The sequence below is a fragment of the Rhyacophila brunnea genome, unplaced genomic scaffold (assembly GCF_057557595.1).
Source record: "Rhyacophila brunnea isolate RB1 unplaced genomic scaffold, BYU_Rbru_1.0 scaffold_18, whole genome shotgun sequence".
Classification (NCBI taxonomy): Eukaryota; Metazoa; Arthropoda; class Insecta; order Trichoptera; family Rhyacophilidae; genus Rhyacophila; species Rhyacophila brunnea.
The window spans coordinates 7,284,237-7,307,138 of NW_028232837.1; the positions used below are offsets into that span (position 1 = coordinate 7,284,237).

The following is a 22,902-nucleotide window of genomic DNA, read 5'->3' on the forward strand; positions in this document are numbered from 1 at the left end:
AGTGGACCTAAGCGAGCGCCTTGACTAACACCAAAAAAAATAATTTTATTCTTACATGTCCAGCACTGGGAGGGAATTCATAATCATCCTGCGGACTGTGTGGTTGGTTGACTTCTTCGTAGCCCATATTCGCCATACAAACACCACCCACCCCCGACTGTAACAAAAGATACATTTAACATCAATCAAAAATAAAATTCTAGCATGCGTAATAAGACTGTCTCAAATTGACTTAAAAAATCAACGCAAAGTAAACCATCGTTATGTGCAAGAGCACATCATGTAACATTAAGATTTCTCCCTGATTAGTGACAGGCAGAATATCGAGTGTCAACAGCTTTGAATACATTACGTGAGATGGTATGTACTTCACAAAAAGAGCTTGATATCCGAAAGGAGGAACATCCAATGCGGAATGTCAGGGACCTGTTTAATCCTTACATTCTGATAGTACTGTTAAACGAAAAGCTATGTATAACTTGACTGTCTACTAACTTGGTAATGATGTGTTTGCTCAGCGATAGAATGTAGCGGCAAAGGTTCCATTGGTATGGTGTGTTCGAGGTCGCCACGGGACGGGGTGGGCGGTGCTCCCGACACTCCCACGCCACCCACATCAGCGTCTCCCAGCAGCGAAGATACCTGAAACAACAATATTGCATTAAAAACATGTGGTTAAAAAGCAAAAGTTTTTTTCTTTTAATTATTTTGATACATAAATAATTATAGTTAAGCACAAAACAGAGATATATTTTTAAACAAGCAATTTTGTTGGCTGCCAACTTCTTTAAAAATTCAACCAATGACGGTAAGGATCTAAAATTATTGTCAACTTTGGGGACCCTCTTAACCCTTTCTAAGCGTTACGAATCCCGACTTAGTACAACAGTGCGCGTTGTTATTTCAAGCATCAATAAATCGTAATAAATGTCAGTCAAACATACACAAATAGAGTAGTAAAAAATCGGAGTCAAGTTCAAAAATGATTATGACAGAACCTAATATTTTATGTGACTCTAAAAATAAACATTCGTCGCCTAAAACTGATAAGAAATCACGAACAAGATTTCTTCATTGAAAAAATGCCGGCTTACTCGAGCGGCGCCATGACACTTACGAAATGGTGCTGGACTAATGCGTCGATGACAGATTAACAAGTGTAAGAACAGTTCAGTATTATAGTCTACGGCTACGATTTCGACAAATATGTCATACACATAATGAATAATAATATGGTTTATGACTTTTATGAGCATTTTTGTTGAGTGTGTTAAAAAAATATCAGTCATAAATAGCTCATTTTTATAGCATCCAGGACATCTCAAACTGTGTAACTTTTATTTGAACTCCCATACACATTGCAGCACTGCAGGTCGAGTATAAATAAATCATCCTTGAGAACTACTGGCTATTTGAGAGTAATGTACTTACCACCAGTGCCTGGTTTGTACCTACCATTGACCCCGAACTGAATGGAATCGAATGACACATAGTTTATAACAAAACGGTTTATTTTTCGAATACCTATTAGGCTATTACAATTCGTAAAATATTAAATTTCAAACACTTTTTGCACTTCTAAATGCTTTATAGTCACCACAATTTTATTTTCAAGTTCATTTGTTTTTTTTTTTATTATATTACTTCAATAACCTGTGGGTCTATTCTATACTTATCGAACACTAAAGTGATAAATTGTATCAAACTTAGGGTAGGTTTGTATCAAAATATTAGCACTTATTGTAACAATTACACGAAGTTGGTTTTTATTGTTGCAATAAGTGCGATATTTCAACAGCAGCAAGATAGGTGCTGTTAAAATATAGCACTTATTGCAACAATAAAAACCAACTTCGTGTAATTGTTACAATAAGTGCTAACATTTTGATACAAACCTACCCTAAGTATGATAATATTTATTACTTTATCACTTTAGCGGTCGATAAGTATAGAATAGACCCACTGGTACTAGAATAGGTAATCTCTTATTTTATTATAATGACATGATAGTAAGTAACTCGAGTTATTTTCGACTATAAATATAAGAAGAATTCTCCATAAAAAAAAATAGTAGTCATGAATCAAACCCTTTTGAATAGTGTTACGAAAAAAATAATTCTCAAGTGTCTGTCTCACACCAGCAGACGATGATTTGCCGCGCAGTGTATAAAAATTCAGTAGCGCGGGACCTGGTGTAGCGTAATACGACAATTTCCGCATTTATGCGGGAACGGGCATCTGATTGTTCGTGTCTTTTCTTTATAAATGGCTGATAACTAGGGTAAATAAATAATTTTTGTCTGTTTCACCTAATTCTATAACCAGAAAATAGTATTTAAAAATGTTAATCAATGATAAACAAAGAGACATATTGAATCGCGGACTCCTAGGTATATTTAAATGACATCTTGTTCAAATTATTTTCCGAAACTATTTACTCGCGGATAATATAATAGCAGATAGGCGAATGAATGCAATCTCCAAAAGCATTCCTTTTGTAAAAATATTTTGTAAATTCACTTTGATCAATGTAAATTTCGAATATTCTTTTTAACAGTTTACGCACCAAATAGTTTTTCAATCATTAAAAAACAATATAACTTATTATATCGCAAACTCGTATCGTTACAAACACGTCAGTCAAATGTCTTCGACGCACATGCACTAAGAAGCGATAAGACACTATATACGCGGCAAATTTGAATTGGCCCGATGACTGATATTTTTTTATTCAAGACACGCTCCCGAAAAATATTTATTTAAATTAGATAGAACAAAAGTTTAGGCTATCCATTGACAGATGTCAAGAGAAGGATGATTTCTGAATAAATTAAATCAATGTTCGAATTATTCGCGCCTGGCCGAAAGGAGTACTAGGCAAACGAAAATCGAAATGACTTTAGTCAGCTGACGCGCGGATGACTCGCGCGTATAGGCTGACTAAAGTCAGTTGCCGCGTTAGAAAGGTTAAGTTGTCATGTCGTAAATATGTGCATATACCAAGGCATAGATATGAAAGAGTAGGGGATTTTTAGTTCAACAGTTGCTATGATGTCTGCCATGATCTTTTCATGTCTTTCTATGCTCCAAAGGATATGAGGGGTATATTTTTCAAGTGAACTTATTCCACTACTTGACGAAAATGAGTTGCAGGATAAAATTTTGAACAAGTATTTTTTGTATAGAAGAACCTAATAGGATTCAATTCAGTAGCAAAATCAACTTAAAAATCGGTGTTGGTTACAAAAGTAACTTATTCCAATTCAAAAAACATATGTAACATCAACACCGTAAACAGTTTTTTGGCTTTTGCCAAAAATTTGTTGAAGTGGAATAAGTTCACTTTGAAAATCTCTCTTCTTGGTCGTGCACTCATGGCTGAGGTTCGTGACCACATTTAAATTTCGCCATCCTTTGAGCGACCAAGACTTTCCATCCTGTTCTGGTATATATGGTATATTCTGTTTGTAGCTGGCTCGATTCAAAAGTCAGCTTCTTGACTCAAATGGGAGTATTATAGCTCCTGTTTACGGAACTATTGTCAGTAGAGTGTTTATGAAGCGAGTATTTTCTAAAATTCTCGGCAGAGTGAATGAATCCCGCTGTTCTGTGACCGTCATGATTCTCTGGACAAATGAAATAAAAATCAAAGGCAGCGGGCACGCTTCTGATTGCATCATGAATTAATTAACTGAATTTTAAAAACTAACCAACACCATCTGTAAATTGTAGTCTTATTTCAATGAAAACAAATACGTATGACTAACAAAGTTTAGTGTGGACTATTTATGGCGGATCTTAAGAGCCTACCTCCACCCTTCACCACTGCGGTCGGATTTTATTGGTTAGGGTCGAAAATGTTTTTAAACGACCGACACATTAACAGTTTTAAGAAAATTTTTGATGATATTTTTGCTCGGTATATCCGATAAATAGCTCATTATAAAAGTGAATAAATGTATAAACTAAAATGTCAACGAATGTTTCTTCATTACATCCAAGATCTCGCTATATCCGTATCGTAATAACCGAGTTCGACTGTATATTTGAAAATACGAACCTGATCTGGTGGAAGATGCGGCATCATGGGCATATCGTCCACCATCCCGTGTTGCAGAGCTGACGGCGTCATTCCACCGTGATGCATCATGCCACCGTGCTGCAAGCCGACAGGCGTCATGCCACCGCCGTGCTGGAGCCCCGCGGGAGTCATCCCTCCTCCGTGGTGCAAGCCTACCGGCGTCATGCCGCCGTGCTGCAAGCCAGCTGGGGTCATTCCGCCGTGTTGTAAACCTCCAGGCGTCATACCTATGGAAAGAATAAGGACTATTATACGCATCCTAAATTCAGAGATGTAATGATTAATTGAGAGAGCAAGCTCTGGGAGCAAACACACATTGAAGCACACACAAGATGTGAATTTTCCAAACTTAGGCTTCGAACCAAAGATTCACAACTTCATAAGTACGCGTTTACAGTCGTTAATCGTAGGCACTTGTTTAAATTGCGCATTAAAAATCAATAATTCAATGCAACCTCACTTTTCTGCAGCTTTGTGGACATCATCATAATATTTAGCTGAGTCAAACATACAAATTCATCTCAACTGCAACACATCAAGTTTGACAAAGTGATTTTGTTGTCATTTACAAAACGCATGTAACTCAATGTACTGCAACACACAGCGTGAATGCAACAGTGCACCATATTGCATTCAAAGTATGAGCGATAAATTGTGTACTACAGTTTACAGTTTCGTGTCACTATAGTCTCCTTTAATCTATTCCTCGCGCGCGTCATGTAGAGATGCCGGTGATCGCCGTGTACGTAAGCCGCGAGCGTCGCCTAGAGGCGACAGTAAGTTTCTACTATTGTATTTTCGTTATTTGGTAAGCAACAGAGACGAAATTTGTTTTACGAACTTGCTTCATTATTATTCTACTGACATCTGTTGATTTCTGTCATCCAAACATTATGAAATAGTTCGTAATATAGCAAAGACCCGACCTATATCGACTTCCTTCAAAATACAAATAATCAGTTTTGTCGATTCAAATATCTCCGCTAGTTGGTTGCGCAATATGCGCAGGCGCGTGATGTCATTTCCGACTTCGGCTTTGTTTGGAATAGTGCGGTGATAGTATTTCAACAGTGTGTGTCTGGTTTCGTACGGTTATCGATACCATTCAGTTTCGGCTTTTATAAAATTACTTTGAATACGCGATTCTGTGATTAAGTGTAATTATTTTAATCATAATATTGGAGATTTTATGCATTTTACCCATTGAAATTAGTGTAAAATGTGATTAAGTAGTACTTTAAATTTCAATAATATAATTTCGAGTTCACAGATTCTTCATATATATTTTTATATACATTTGTAATAGTGACAATAAGTTCGTGTAGGTACATTGTGTAGTGAAATATTTAAAGTTAATTTTTGTACATTGCGATCAAAATGTCTGCACGTGATAGTGTATCCGATGAGGAAGCCCAAGAATCCATTGAATACTTGGATTCCAATTATGAAATGGAAACTGATGATGAAGGAGAAACAGGGCTGGCAGAATCACACAATATTGACGACCCTTCTGATATTGACCATAATGTGGGAGAGGCTTCCACTTCCACCTCTGGACATGAAGCACCAGAGGCTCCACGTCAACCGTGGACCGCGGGACCATTTGTGCCAATTGTGTATGACTTTGACAGTTTTAACACTGGTGTTAATCCAAGTGTAGGCTTGAATTAGAATTCAAGTGAAATGGAGTTTTTCACACACTTTTTAAATGAAGACATAATGGGTAAAATAGTGAACTTTACCAACGGCTATCACGATCAACTGACCAACACACAAGTCCACACACCTAACGCGCGAATTCATAACTGGTATGATACTTCCATAAGCGAATTGTACATATTTTACGCTGTTACCCTATTGATGACTTGAAACCGCCGTCTTACAATAGAGGAACACTGGAGCACCGACCCTTTGTTAAATGCAAAAATTTTTAGCCAAACGATGGTCAGAGATCGTTATGAGCTAATTTTGCAAATGCTTCACTACTCTGACAGTGAAACCCCTGCCGGTGATAGACTTTACAAAATTAGAACACTTCTCGACCACTGCAGAAATTTGTTCAAAGACTCGATGTTGCCGAATGAAAACCTCTGTATAGATGAAAGTATTATAGTACTTAACACGTTGATCGCCATGGGGGTCACCGGTGACCGGCATTGGATTACGTTCCGGGGGCCATGGGGGTCACCGGTGACCGGCAAAGAAGACCTGCCTTAGAGTTGTTCTACAGCGCCGGCGGGCACGCTCGCAGTGCATTTTTCGATACGCGGTGACCGGCATGGCCCTTCTGTATATTACTGCCACTTGGCCTGAAAATATGTCTTCCCAGTCACAAAATATAGGCTCACTAATGTAAAGAAGATAGTGAAAAGTTGGGTGTGTCTGGGGCTCTTGTGACCACATTGATGAGGGACTATTTTGGTAAAGGCCATAAACTATTTTGCGACAATTGGTACAGCAGCCCAGAATTATTTGAACATTTGTTTAAACAAAAAACAAATGCGTGCGGGACAGTTCGCAGCAATCGGAAGCAAATGCCGAAAATTAAAAAATTAAAAAAGGGTGAAATAAAATCTTTAAACCGACACCCTTTGCTTGTGTTGAAATGGCATGACAAAAGGGAGGTACACATGATAACTACCATGCACGACGACTCAATGGTGCCCACACATAAAACCAATAGAGCCACGGGACTACCCATTATAAAAACGAAGTGCGTTGTCGATTACAACAAAAACATGGGCTCTGTCAATAAAGTTGACATGATGTTGAGTAGTCTGTTGTGCATGCGAAAAACAATTAAGTGGAACAAAAAAGTTGGTTTCCACATCAATGATTTATTTTTATTAAATGCTAGTATTATTTACACAGTCATAACCGGTAAAAAAACTTCTTTGGCCGATTTTCAGATTAAAGTAATTCGTCAATTAATAGAAAAATATGGTAGTGCCTCAAAACCTTCAACATCATTACATGTACCTTCTTCCAGTAATAATCCAAAAAGAATGTTAAAAACAGAACTTTTAAAACATTTGCCTCGTCAAGTTCCCCCAACTGAGAAAAAAGTCAAAGCATTTAGGCGGTGTCGGGTATGTTCCCAATCTACCATTAAAAATACAAAAAGAAAAATGACAAATATTATGTGTCCGATAAAATTTTATGTTAAGTGTTTTGAAATAACCCCTCAATAATAAATAAAGTGATTTCGTAATATTTTTTATGTGCTCTGTAAGATATTAATGTGTTCTATGTTTGAAGTGGGGTTCCCACATATTGTGCCCTAATAAATTTGTCATCGGCGCAAGTGTCCATGCCACTTGAAGTACGACAGTGGCCGCCTGGTATGTACCTATGCATGGTTTTTTTTACTATGGGACGTGTTTGTTCAAGCTCTGTCGCCTCATTTAAGTCGTATTTGTTTATTTTTAGATGTCGTAAAATTATTAGGAATGTATATTTATCAGTTCAACCGCTTCTCGGATGTTTAATGACAGTTTTTAACGAGTTATGATAAGATTTATGATTTGTAAAAATCACGCCGCCGACAAATGATATACATTGGGGCGACCATTGGCGCGATGAAAAGGTTAATATCTTACATAATACTTGTATCAAAATAAACAACAAAAATGACTTACCACCGTGTTGCAATGACGATGACAACAAATCCCCATGCTGCAATCCGCCTGGAGTCATTCCACCGTGATGTAACCCCGCCGGTGTCATTCCCCCGTGGTGCAAACCGGCCGGCGTCATTCCGCCGTGGTGTAACCCCGCTGGCGTCATTCCCCCGTGGTGTAAACCCGCCGGTGTCATTCCTCCGTGGTGTAAACCTGCCGGCGTCATTCCTCCGTGGTGCAAGCCCGCCGGCGTCATTCCTCCATGGTGTAAAACTGCTGGGGTCATTCCACCGTGGTGTAAGCCGGCGGGTGTCATTCCGCCATGGTGTAAGCCGGTAGGGGTGAGTCCGCCATGGTGCAATCCAGCAGGGGTAAGCCCGCCGTGTTGCAACCCTCCCGGAGTCAACCCTCCGTGCTGCAATCCTCCGGGAGTTATACCGCCTTGCAGTAACGTGCCGGGGGTCAGAGGACCTAATACCCCCGGAGTGAGGGGACCAAGACCCAGGCCCAACATACCGCCTGAAAACATCAATGCCATATTACTCGGCTACTCTTAACAAACCTAAACAAAAAGACATCTACCATTATATACCAAATAAATAAAATCTTTCATGGGTACAATTTAAATGAGTCAGTAATTAAAAAATACATTGGGAATGTACCTGGCGTCTGCGGATCCATTTCATGACTAGGAGTTTGCGGATATCCGGGCGTTGCCGGTGGCATTAAATCAGTAGTATCTGTAAAATTACAACAAATAATAATCAACTACATTAATACTATGTATCGAAGGTACTTGATGGAATTTGAATTTAAATTGTAATGAATTTAAGTTTTGTACTATACCACTTAAGTTGTTTTTTAAGAGTTAAGAGTGTTCGTTGCCAGTATGTGTTTGCCTTTGGTGAGTGTACACGGCGCCTGAAGATGCCGAAAGGCGAATCCCGGGTCGCAAAAAACGACTTAAATGGAATAGTACAAAACTTAAATCCATTAGAATTTAATAATTAACTGTTTTGGTGCTGAGAAACTCAATTGCATACTTCGTGGTTCTTTCAGCGAACGCGACAATGTTTGTGGCGCGTGACCTTGGCACTTCTATTAAAGCTAACGATTTGTATTCCAATCCAATTTTCATAATATTCCCACGTACGTATAAAATAATGTATTCTAACAATATTTGCACTGAAAAATATAACCCCTAAAATTCCACAATGCCCCCGGAATAATAATTTGACAGTGATATTATAATACGTGAAAAATACGATTGAAGAGAATATGAACCTGATAGTGGGTGCAATATCGTCATCCATACTAATGGTAATGGTCGGATAATCTCGTCAACAGTATAAATTCACATACATCCTGCTCCACAATAGTGAAACACAACATCATAACTCAGAGCCAATGACATTAGTATGGACGAAGCATCTAGAAAATAAAATGACACTCACTTTGTGTTGGGTCTGCCGGATGGCGAAATTCATATTTTAATATCGGTATCCTACGCTCAAATGAACATTCTGCTTGCAAGCGGTCTGGCGACACCGCTGGGTCTGCCCATACAAAATTTCTGACTGTCAGGTTTCGACTCCACCGTTATTATTGTGTTACAAAATGCCAATGTGCCTAGTTAAAAATTGTAAAAAAAATCTACTAAACACTCCAAGAAAGATGGGATATCACTTTTCATGTGTTAGTATTATTCATTATTTATAAAATGCCATTTTAAGATAATGATGAATGTTTATTCAATGCAATTGAATGACAGAAACCATTGGACAGTCGCCTGTGATGCGCTGGGCTCACTTGCGTCTAATCTCCGAGAAGTCGTAAGTGACCGAGAATCTGTTTCTAACGCAATGAGTCATGACTCATGACACTAATACGCCATTACAATAAAGGTTATATTACTATAAATTCTCGAAGCTTGTATCGCATAATGAAAATGGATACGTCATATGGTCACGTGACATCTACCTATACATCTGTGAATGACATTCATGCACAATTTCTCGTGCGCGTCGGTATGAAGTGAGTTGTCCATTTAATATGTCATTGCTCAGAGCAACCAAATACTAAGCTTTGATACAGATGCTTGTGGCGGATATTGGAAGCGTAGTGGTAGGACTTCAAGACCTTACATGACTTGTGAAGACATTACATTGAATATAGCTTGTCATCCTAATTATTGTGATGCATTAAGAGAGTCTGAACATGGATAGATTTTTCAGTTCTCACGAGTGTAATTGCCAGAGCTACAGAATTTTTAGGAGGTATATGCTTTACTTATGGTACGTTTACATTTGACACTAATATCGTCATATTTATGTATGACACCATATTCACTTAAGTGTAAACAGTAAGTATATTTGTATCTGCCACTTATTTTGCGTGTGTCGACTCTCACCTACCACTTATTCAATCTACTTATATACGCAAATGTAAACACCGCGTTTTCGACAAGTTCGAACTTGGAGCGATATATCACCGAAGTTGGACCACCGTCTACTTTTATGTCAAGTACCTGACACAATATTCGTAGTTTGACAGGTACATAGTGAATTGCATATGTATATTTCTAAAACAACGGACAATCAATAATCATAGGTACACCATAAATGTATGCCCAACGTTTACGTTAATAAATGTACTGTAGCGATCTGTCAAAAATCATAGACAATGAGAAATAAATCGGATGTGCCGTGTTCTATGGATTTTGTTCGAAAATAAAATATCGCTTGTTCTCGGCACATACGATTAATTCTGATGCACTCTGTGAAGAAAAAATGCGCTTCAAATGGTATTACCTAATTCATTTTGGCCCACACCTGCACTCGTATTAGGTACGATAATATTATATTGAATATGCAATGACGATCAAGTGCTAGATATCGCAATGTTACTGTTAATCGTTCTTCTACGCATTTCTGAATTGTGTGTCTTGTTTTTTGGCAAAAGGTCCAATCTTGCAAACTAAAGTTCACAAATTGAGTTGGATCTTCGATTTTAAACTCTGACATTAAACGGAAGGCACCTAGTTCTTCTCGTCGCTGAATCCATTCCCGCACCCATCTAGACCATTTTTTCCTCCTTTTTGTTGCCAAAAGACTTAAAATAATAACACTCGCTGCTTTCTTTTTTAACATTCCCATATTGACAACTGACATAACGTTTTTGAGAAGTATACAAAATAAGTGTCCGAATAAATTACAATATCATATGTAAACACCGCATATATTTATTCCAATGTTGCCATTGAATAAAGTGTCGAGACTTTATTTCAACGAGAAGTATACCAGAATTTTATGTCAGATCCATGCAGGTGTAAACAGTAAATGAAATTTTATGTCCGACACATAAAATAAGTATAACGGTATAAGTGTCAGATGTAAACGTACCATTAGAGAACAGATATTATGAAAGAAGATTTTGAATTGTGATTTTACTGAAACATTTTAATACTTATTGAAAAACTTACCTATTGACGGCTGATAGTCTTGTGGTATTGGCGTGGGTGGCTCCATATCAGGTAGTTCAGGTTCGTGAACAGGTGTAGTATTTGGCTGTAAAAAGATTTAGTTTTGAACATTAATAAAAACATCAACATGCCGCTGCTATGACCAAGCAGTAATATATCTGCTCATTAAGTCGTAGGTCTCAAAATTGATTTCCGGGTCTGGAAAATTCAGATTGTAGACCTTTGAGTAAGTGATTAACTTTCATTTCTCGTGAGAAAAAATCTGTTAAGAAACCTCTTCATGAGACAGCCATGAGATTCATGTCGGATACATTAAACAAACTTCAGACTTGAACCAAAATTACTATTTAATGAACTGACATGATGGAAGTCAAATAATTATATAATGCATAGACAGAATAATCGGTTGTGAAAAGATTTACATTTCGAGGGATATCAAAACAGTGACAGGCAGACAGAAGAGTGAGATAGAGGTAAACAATTTGTCTTTCGAACCAGCTGAGGATTGATAGCGGGACCTACGGCATCTTGCTTGTCACCGTTAAATTAACCTAACTAACACAAATAATGCCACCATTAAATAGTGACAAACTTGACAAACATAATAATGTGACATTTGTCAAAATGGTCATGTATATAATATCGTCACTGTTCTGGCAGAAGACACTAATTCGAAAAAATGATATATTGAGTTAGTACCAAAATGTTCCTTATTTCAAACTTTACCGTCTGGAAACCTCTTAATAAATAAACAGTCTTTATTTTAAAGTCATCCTTTTTACGATTACTTAATAAACTCACATGATAGACCATTATTTCAAACTTTTTAACAACTTCAAAGTCAAACTACTCAAAACTAGTATTCTCCAATTAGTGTGTTCTGCCAGAACAGAGACGATATATCATACACAGAAAGCAAATATAATTAAGTATCTATCACTAAACATCTGGGCCTAGGTTAAATTGGTAGGTTGGGTAAAAAACCTAATATAAACGTAATGCATACCATTTCATCAAGTTTCCGCTTCCTTCCGGATCGTCTGGCATTCTGCGTATGCATCTGTTGGGTGGGACTGGTCTGTTGCGCCAACATCTGTTCCGCCTGAGCCGCCCCGCCAGCAACAGCGCCCTCCGCTGCTCCCTCTTCCATCTCCGACGCTCGGTACGACATGTTGCGTTGATAGTTCTTCAAAACAAAACAATCATTTACTTATTATGTGAGCATTCGATTCCCAATCAGGCATATTTGAGGTTGACTAGACAAAAATAAACAGTTTGTTGCATACTGTCGTGACCACAAGCTGCAACTGCAACATAAAACTAAATAATTAATGAGTCTTTTAGTCGTGACTGATAGTTCGCACCCACAGTGACCTAGATGGTAAAGGTAGTCTCTGAAGCCGTGGATCATGGGGTTCGATCATGTGGCTGCCAAAAATGCAATGTATTTTTCAACGAATACTTCTTTGATCCAGTACAAGGACCAAATGGGTTGTGTTATGATAATGACCCATAAAAACTCTGTTAACATAACCTTTACTCTGTGTTGTATGCCTATTATGTTACACGTAGGAGTGAAAATGGTAATTTACATAACTTACTAGTGCAAAATGATCCGTAGTGAAATTATGGCAGAACAATGAACCGAGAGCTTAAGGAGGCCTTCATTCAGCAGTGGATTGAAACAAGCTAATGATGATTAAATGTATGCAACCCAAGTGTCACACACTTGGACACACTCATTTTAATGATTCGCTTGTTTTAAAAAAAAACAATGCAAACTGCAGACATACAACCCCTCTTTTCTTTTCTTGGCAACCTGGAAGGGTGTCAAAGGAATCCAGCAATAAGATACTTTCCATGGCCAACTCTATTCACATCAACGAGCTTGAAATTCTATTAATTTTCCGCAAACAAGGGTTTATATTATAATAGTATAGTCACCTTGAAGAGTGTCCTGGATGGAATTGGTCTGGCAGGCAGAGCAAACAGTTTCTCAACGCCTCCAGTTTCTTTCCAGTGCATGAGTCGCCGAGTCGGGGGTGCCAAGTCCAATGTGGTGACTATGTCTGAGGTGTTAGACAGCTGATTCTTCATCTCCTCTCCTGATATGTTTTTCACTTCGTCCACAATTAGCTTGCGTTTGCGTTTCGCTTTCGTTATACCTGAAATCAAAGACTTTTTTAAAACCCAGTGGCAAATACTTCCTGCCTTAAAAAAAAAGCCTTTATAATTTATATTATAACGAAAGTAGCTGTGAATCATTTTGGATTGACGGTTCATTTGTAGCAAAATCCTAGAGTGGACCTTGGCCATCTCAAGTAGACATTCTAATAAAGATTACGTCGTACAACGTGTAAATGGATTTTGGTCATCGCACAGTAAACCTAGTCGTGAAAATGTAAAAAGCTTATACATCCGGTTGTAATATATGATTTCATTAAAATTTTGAAGCGGAATCGTTAAGGTGATTCATCAGTGAAACGCCAAATAATTTTCTACCATAGGCGCGACGAAATTTTGCACTCGCTCCCATTCTGAGAGAGCATGTAGAGCTGGAAGGACGTCATTTTGCTTCGTGATGGCGACGGCCGTAATAATTCCTAAATCGTGTAAAGATGACTTAAAACGTTACCCATTTACTTTAAAAAGAAAACATGTCAATGAATATATTATTATTGTCACTGATAAAACAATAAACAGAACATTAAATGGACACATGTTGGATTTATAAGACAAATAATATTTGGTTTGACATGCCTCATTTGCACCCGCGACCCGCAAACCGCGCATCGCCTAGCGACGATCTTTTTAGACCGTGTCTCAACTAATGCATGGCCTTAACCATTCCTATTTCCTTACGTGAAAGTCATTTTCAAATGAACCATGAGGAAGCTTGCATGACCTCGACATATCACTTAAGTCGTTCAATGAGCAAACCGCACCTAGCGCGTAGCAATTAACATTGTAATTAAATGTGGTCATTAAGTGGTTAGCAGTTAATGAGTCAATTCGTACTGCATCACTCATGGTCTGCCACAGAAGTGAGCTAAAGAGAAGATGTGTATCCTCGTGCATTAAACTGTAGTTTAATTTGCAGTCATGCAGTAGGCTCACTGTAGAATAGAAGAATAGTTTGACCAAAACATCATCTACATGGCAAATAGAAAGTTAAATATTTTGTATATATTAAGAACTTAGATTGAAGAATGACAATGGGACACTGTAGTGGATAACTGCTAGTTTTGATACTGGACATGCCTAATGTATATTACACGATATGTAATGATCTATAACTTCCAAAAATGTAATTTATTGTTACCTTTAAGAATGGAAGCATCGACAGGTGCCAGGGCGAAAGATTCTTCCTCATTGTGTAACAATGTCGTGTGATCGCCTTCTCCCTCGGCTTCCCTTTCTCTTTCTCCCGCCGCTTCCCTTTCTCTAACTTCCTCCCTCTCCCGCTCCGCTGCTCCAGCCAAACCTAAATCCCCTCCAACTCTACTCGGGGCTCTCTCCAGGAGACAGGGAGTGTACGATCGCTCGTCTAGGTCCTGTTGGAAATATCAACAAGCCGTTATGTGACAATACAAAATGTTACGACTTTATGAAAATGGCACAACAACATGCATTTAAAAGAATTTTGTCCCAAACAATAAGTGGGTGTTACCTGCATGTGAACACTTGGTGGTGGCACACTGGGTGGAGGCAGAAGAAGGTGATCGGACATGGTGGGTCTGGCAGGGGAGGGGGCGATGCCATCCATGGGGCCGAGCTGGTCACCGCTCGTGCCCACCCCTCGCTGCGGAGACCCATGAGGGGAGCCATCCCAACTGACAAATAACACAAACAATATAATACCATAACAATACAACTCGATATTAGCTCTATAAGGGTATAAACCTCATACGGAGACATAATAAAATGCATATCGTAGAATTATCTTGAGGAGTTTGCAATAATAGCACCTGTACACGTGCATCGATTTACTGGCAACAAATAAACTATCGCAACAATAACTGCTGTAACAAAAGTGCTGACTGTCTCGCCAATCTCTTCTTCAAGTATAAGCCAATGCGTTCGTTGTCAGGTTCACGATTATATTTCTACTGCGCATGTGCAGATATCATCTGAGTTGCATCTATCACGTGAAAATCCAGAAGCCGTTGAACTTTTCTCATCCATACATGCAGTCTTGCAATTTGCACGATAATACGTGTTTACGCTTGCATTTTCTTGTTACGGCCGCGATCATACGTACTACCATCAATAAATCCATGCACGTGTAAACTGGTTATAATACCGCAGTTGCATATTAAGAAATTTCGGCTTGATTAACGGGTTTATTTTTACACCCATTTGGTATAAATGTTTTACTTATTTTTTTTCTAATACATATTATGTACAGATATTCCTTGACTTATGACATTTCTGACTTCCAATTGAAACTCTACATATTACCAATTCATTTAAAAAGTCAAGGAATTACCTGTATATGTATTAATTATAATAAAGAACATTGCATCCTTAAAGCTCGTGTACCATTTATTAAATTTAATAAAAAATGTTCAATTGAACATTTAATAAAGATAAATTACACCGCATGTGATGTGGGTTAGAGATTATTGAGAAAAATGATTTATGCACCTGTGTGATGGAGACATGCCACCATCGTAATGATCCATTCCATCATCGTCGTCATCGGAGTCGTTGGCTCCGGGAGGCTGGCCGCGTCGGGGGGTGGTTGCTGTAGCAGCCGCTGCGGCCGCCGCCTCTTCCAGGTCTCTCCGCAGCCCACCCACGCCGCCCCCTCCCCCGCCACCTCCTCCCACACTCACGCTGCCAACACCGCTTCCTGACACATCACCAAACAGGTCACCCTCGAATAGACCGCCCGCATCTGGAATTGCAACTAATCTGGTCAGCATTTCATAAAATATACCGAATCGACATGAATACCTATTTCTACACTCCAATCACTTGATATGCTATTACGGCACCGTAAACGTCTGTCAGTATTATGAAAGTATCATTTTTCTTTCATGACCAAAAAATAAACGATTCCTACAATTTTTTAAATTTGCATTTAAACCCTATGTCTAGGATGATTCGGCGCCGGGACAACTGGGCGCAACGCAATCAAATGAAATTAGAAAATAAATATACATTCATGAATTATAGGTACTTTTAAGATATATATTTAATATTATTATTTACATATATTTAAATTATTATATTTAATACTTAGTGTGAATTTAAATATGCACACATACATATTATGTTTAAATGCGGTAATTAAATAGTAATTTCAATGAGAAGAGCATGATAATTCTCAATCCGCAATAGAAAACATTATGCTAAGAGCAAAATCAATTAAAACTACCAAGTAGTATGTAGATAGAAACTGATTAAAATTCCTTGTCTACTTTCTGTATAAAATCGTAATGAATGTCCATTTATTTCATTTTGACAGTGCAGCGCCCAATTGTCCTGGCGCCCAGTTGTCCCATTCCCGTCTTCTCCCTGACTCGCTCTCTTACACATTTACACATGTTTTCTCTCGAAAAAAAAACACTTCTTACAATCCGATTTGGGTAGATGGACCAAGGATAGTTAAAATACAAACTAGTTGTGAATGTTCTATCCAAATTCTAAACAGTTAAAATAAAAATATACTATGTAATTGTTGACTCACGTCCAAACTCATCTCCGATCGTTCCGCCGAACCCATCGTCCAACTGGGCTGGTCCCGTGTCCATGGGGGTGTGCTGAGAGCTAGGCATGGTGGGGGTAGGGGTAGGCGGAGGCAGCATACTTGGCCCCACGCCTACCCCCGGCACTGACATGGATTCCTTTCCGCCCAAATCCAACGATGGCCCGTCCGCAAATAACAAATTACTCTGCAAATAGAAACGACAGACGCAACTTTAGCAAGATCCAACCGTTAAAAATATTATTGCAAATAGTTCAGTTCCAGCATAAAGCATTAGTCTCAGTTTACCTAAAATTAACCATTTGTTGTACCATTAATATTGAAATAATGAATAGTCTTAAATCAATATGATATGGGGGCCTTATAATTTAGAGTCTGAGCAAACTGGAAACATCTATGTTCAGTATGACTTAACGATATTGACACCATGGGCATCCAAATACATACATACACATATGCAACATTAGCACCATACAGTGTGATACAAAGTGAATAAGCTGTGGATGTGAAGCTTTAGACTCTTGTGAGCCATCGATAATACCCAATAGAACATCCGGTCCTCAGAGTGAGGCACGGTCCTGCCAACACCAACATTAGGTGAATGCCCGGATTCCCTTACTCCACCATACAAATTCAAATACAGTCAATTAATTTATAGACCGATGATCATGCAGTCAAATCCAAAATTATGAATATCTGAGATGATATCTCACTCGAAATGGCAGCATTTGCATTGCAAATAACACCTAACGTATGAAAAATAAATGAAAAATCGATGTACCTGTTCAAGAGACGCTTCAGGTCCCATGGCATCTCGCATGATATCGGGGCCATCCGTATCAAAACCGATGTCCCCAAAACCGTCATCGTGTGTCACCAGGTTAAGAGAACCGTAGTCCTCTCGCATGGTGATCTCCTCAGCTCTGGACTGGTTGAGGGAAAACTGCGCCTCAATATCCACATCGCTGGAAACAAGTATTATTGATAATTACATACATTCTAACTTCAAATATCGAACAATAGTCGTCCGCAGATATAAAACTGTACACTAAAAAGAAGATATGGACATCACACTGAACATTATTTTGAAATTGAGAATTTTCAGCAAATTTCTTTTGGAGGGGAAGAGGTGATATAATTTAGACAGGAGATAAAAGATTTTGTGACAAAGTATGACATCATTTATGGATCCCCTAAGTCTTGATGATTTACTATGGCCAAAAATTGACCGCCGATATCTGCCATAAATATAACACTTGGGTTTAAACGTATACTGCAATACCTGACAGATATTGTCCACGTTTATTCACCTATAAACATTTGTCTTATGGATATATTAAATATATAGATATCTTTGAACAATTATTTAGGAATGCGCAGCATCCATGTATTGCACGACACTGGATCCCCGATGTGGAAATGGAAATAAGTGGATCAATAAAACTTACTTTAACTCAGGCATGGCGGTATCGAAGTCGTGGAAGACCTCGGGGAGGGTGATGGCGTTCATGGCCGCCTCGCGGTGCTCCTCCGGCAAGTCAACCATGCCGGGACGGAACGCCATCTGATCAGTACAAATACATGACATAAATAAAGCTATATTTTACTTTGTGGAATTCCATAATCTTTATTCCATTTTGAAAGAGGGAAAGATAAATAAATATGTACTCCAGTTTCAATGGCCTGGAGAATTGAGTCGCTTGTCGCGAAAGTCGCTCCGGAGGTTTTTTAGTTTCAAAAAAATCACAAAATCTGTTTTGTTTATTTATGATGTTGATGCTATTGTGGTGACGTTTGTAAAGCGATTTACAGAGCTACAAACTTATCTGAAGAATAGGATGGGGTTAAGCCGCGTTGACACGGTCCAAGTACGATCCAAGTAGACTTGGATAGGAATGATTAGTATGAAGATGTCTCATCCAAGTGACAGCTTTATACTATTTATTCCTATCCAAGTGACAGCTCCATACTATTTATTCCTATCCAAGTTAACTTGGATGAGTAGGACGCGGTCCAAGTAGCTTGGATAGGAATAATTAGTATGAAGATGTCACATACGAGTGCACTTGGATAGGAATAAATAGTATGGAGCTGTCACTTGGATGAGACATCTTCATACTAATCATTCCTATCCAAGTCTACTTGGATCGTACTTGGACCGTGTCAACGCGGCTTTAGCCACTGTCGAAAACTACCCAATCAAGACTCGTAACTGGACAAAATCTGACATTCGAATGAAATTTTCTAAACGGCGTCCTATGGTAGTTTGTAGTTCCATTTTTGGCCATTCTACAGATAAATTTGTAGGTCTGTAAACGTATGCTAAAAAATCATGGTTTGAATCGCGACGTTTGATTGGTCGGCTATGTGGAGCGGATTTGTAACCTGTTCTAGAGCGGATTTCGCGACCCAAGTCAATATTCATTTTGATTTTTTGACGAAACAGGGCGGAATCTAAGCCTAGCTCCTCGATAGATTGGTAGACATATCAATATAGCACATACATACATTCAAAACTAATTTTATTGAAAAATCACCCAGAGCAGGTTTGGCGACTAAGCGACTCAATTTAAGTATGGCATTTCTCCAACCGTTGAACCCTCATAGTCCAATTTGCGAGACATTGGCTTCTTATATCGTGGGTTCCAGTAAAGTCACAGTTCATCTATGTGATTTCTCAAAGCCTAGTTGCTTCTATGATTGTTTCACTGCTACTATTAAACTACAGTAATTGGGTTTCATCGCCTAGTGGTAAAGTACAAAAATTCGCTGGCAAGCTACTAGCTAACCCGTCCGACGAATCAGAAAGACTTCTTATGGAGTATTTTTTTTAATTGTAAGTATTCCCGGAATATTTAAATAATTTATGTATCCTCAATTTAATATCTAAATCAAAAACAAAATGGTATAATATGGATTGTTTAATAATATTATTACAATGAAGTATGTATAAAAAACGATTATTGCTTTTGTTTCTTCAATATTTTGATACTTTATTGTATGAAGATTTTAAATAACTTCTGCAATAAACGAAAATTTTAAAAATTTCATGAAAATTATATCTACCTCTTAGCAATGTTTTACTCATTAAACATTTACGGTACAAGTCAGTTTAAGGGAACCCAGGTACGAGCCGCGCTAATTTTCTTATCAGATTTTCGCAAAATTCATGAATTCCAGAATAAAAACATAACCTAACCTAACAAATAATCCAATATATCGGCTATTTTCAAAATGTGTTTGCCGCTGGCTTCCCTTAAACAGATAAGAACCACATTTGCTATGTGGAAGAGTTATTCGAAATCCGGCGTTTGAGTTTTACTGAAGTTTCTACTTAATATAGGTAATTCTTAATGAAGGTGTTCTTACAAGCCAAAGCGGTACAAACCTTAATTTTAACGAAGGCTTCATTGCAGTCAGCCAAGAGATATTTGGCCTTCCTGGAGTAGATGCGAACGACTCCCAGCAACAAGTGTCCGGACGTTCGCAGCGCCATCTTCACCTTTGGCTGCAGAATGCCGTCGACAGACTTCTCAATGTTTGTCTCGAACACGTGCGCTTTGGTCAACTTTTTGTCCCAATGGGCGGCCAGCCAAATCTTGGCCAGCGGCCCTTTCTTGGCCAGCACAAAATGTGCGTAAAACATCCTGATCTCCTGTTATTTCTCACCTTGGTGTATTATGATTCTGAAACATAATGAAAAATGTTACTCGTTGATAATACTAGCGAAACACTTAGTGGCGAGTTTCATTATTGAAAACGTACAATAAAATCAACGGGGCTAAACCAAAAACACATTAGTTATTGTTAAATACAAATAAAGGTGGCCCTCGATTTTCGTACGTTCCACTTTTGTACAATTCGCTATTTCGTACATTTCAGATTTTTCAGTACAAAAATGCAGATTTTTGTTGATAATACAAAAACTGTGCACTTCAATTACTTCCATGCACTCGCTCCTCGTCACCTTCTCAAATACGTAAACAAGTTTAGTCTTGCGTTACGACGCATGCCGATGCGTTGTGCGTTTTGCCGCTCTTATAAATTTATAAATATGAGTTAGAAACGGAGAAACTGCAGTGTTGAAACGGATAAAAAGAAATTAAGGACCCATATACTTCATACGATCGAGACAAAGATGGAAACAATTAGGCGTTTATTATCAGAAAGCAGCGAATCTTTTGCTAGAATCGGCCATTTGTATGACCTAAGCCGGTCTACGATATGCTCAATTTTGAAAAACAAGATTAAAATTAAGGAATATGTTCAAAATTGTGGAAATATATCTTTCAAATATTGTTTCCAAAAGACGCGGCATAGTGATGGATGAAATGGGAAGATCTTTGCGATCGTGGATCGATGATCAACATCAAAAAGATGTCCCTCAAGGAGACTCAATTAAAAGAAGATTCCAACATGGAGTTTCAAGAAAGTGAAAGCTGGTTTAGCAAATTTAAGATGAGGTATTCTCTACATCACCTACGGTGGCTGCGCGGCTTAAGCGTTGGACTATAACGCTGTGGGTCCCAGGTTCGAATCCTGGGTCTGGCAAGTACACATATTGTTTTTCAATTTGTGTGTGAATCAGGGTATGGACCTAATAGGTTGAGCAAGTGGCTGACATCCATTTCTCGTAAAAAACAAAATCTGTTAATACAAACCTCTACTCTGTGGAAGCCCATATGATCCTATTAGGATCAGACATGGTCGAGAAGAGAGAGAATTCTCTACATTCTTAATATTAAATCTCTTTATGAAGAAAACTTTTTATAAATATAAAGAATATTTTTTATCGATTATGATTTGGTAAAGCAGGGGGTTTAATTAATTAAAAAGACACCATCCGTAATAATGTGTATTCTTAATTTAACGAAAACAAATAAATATGACTGACAAAGTGTGCACTATTTTTGTCAGACCACCCATAGCATACCTACCTAAGCTTGGGTTAGGCAGCGTTTAATTAGATTTTAAAAACTTACCAGCACCATCTGCAAATTGTATTCTTAGTTCAATGAAAACAAATATGTATGATATATATATGATAGTTTAGTGTGCACTATTTATGTCGAATCTTAACAGCCTACCTCTACCCCTCGGCACTGATTTACGTTGCAATAGGGATGATTATTGCAAAGTCAATGGTGCATTAGACAGACAGAAAATCTCACGATGCCTAGTAAAAACAGTAAAATGAAAAGATTCATCATCACTATGAGATGATAAAAGTTAATATATTTGAGTTATGAGCATATGTGATTAGACCTAAAACTCAAACGGACAATTTAGACAACGACGCTTGTTTGAATCATGTAATGGATGGAAGAATATAAACATGATCGTAGAACATTCCAGGAGTTCTCTCTTTGTCACTTGTTATACAAACGAATACGGACTATCATCTTGAATTTCATCTCAACGCATTTGTATCTATTTCAACCAAAAATAGTAACAACTGACTTATTTACCGTGTCTTTGCTATGAACAGATACAATATTTTTATATTTAGATGACTAGTGTAATAAATAACACTTCAGTTACAGAGATGGTGATAGATGTATCACAATAAATGTAAAAAAAACAGTAATTATGATGGATTTAAACATAAACAACAGTATGACAGATAATTTTTTACTGTTTACAGTTAGATGTCATGACATATTGGGTAATTTACTGTGATAAGTATAAAATAGATACATTTAAGTTTATCTATCATTATAAGAAGGACACGCATGAGTTTTTTAAAGTAAAAATATGGTTTGTTTCTACAATGTCAATAAAAAGCCATGGTTTTATGACAATTTGTACACTAACCAACATGACCAATGACATTTCACGAATTAGGAAAAACGGGGGTAGAAATTTGAATAATAACAGTTGAATTCCGATTTTCATACATTGCACGACATTCCAATGATGTATTTACTTCTGTTCCTCGGATTTCATTAATGTATAGAAAGTGCATGTTTGCAAAATGTTGAAGGACCCGAATTGTACAAGGGTTATA

General features: G+C 38.0%; 1 protein-coding gene across 1 annotated transcript in view; it reads right to left on the reverse strand.

Moving 5' to 3' along the window:
• The window catches only part of vtd (RAD21 cohesin complex component verthandi), a 28,693-nt gene that overhangs the window by 5,372 nt on the left and 419 nt on the right, over nt 1-22,902 (reverse strand). Inside the window, exons 2-16 of the mRNA XM_085945305.1 lie at nt 20,284-20,581; nt 18,344-18,459; nt 17,677-17,860; nt 16,878-17,082; nt 15,830-16,082; nt 14,853-15,015; nt 14,505-14,736; nt 13,127-13,347; nt 12,189-12,368; nt 11,183-11,267; nt 8,364-8,441; nt 7,720-8,220; nt 4,061-4,308; nt 496-642; nt 56-157 (exon numbers count right to left, since the gene is read on the reverse strand). Of these exons, the coding sequence (XP_085801431.1) occupies nt 56-157; nt 496-642; nt 4,061-4,308; nt 7,720-8,220; nt 8,364-8,441; nt 11,183-11,267; nt 12,189-12,368; nt 13,127-13,347; nt 14,505-14,736; nt 14,853-15,015; nt 15,830-16,082; nt 16,878-17,082; nt 17,677-17,860; nt 18,344-18,459; nt 20,284-20,541 (2,973 nt within the window). The 5' untranslated portion in view covers nt 20,542-20,581. The remainder of the gene's footprint in view (nt 1-55; nt 158-495; nt 643-4,060; nt 4,309-7,719; nt 8,221-8,363; nt 8,442-11,182; nt 11,268-12,188; nt 12,369-13,126; nt 13,348-14,504; nt 14,737-14,852; nt 15,016-15,829; nt 16,083-16,877; nt 17,083-17,676; nt 17,861-18,343; nt 18,460-20,283; nt 20,582-22,902) is intronic.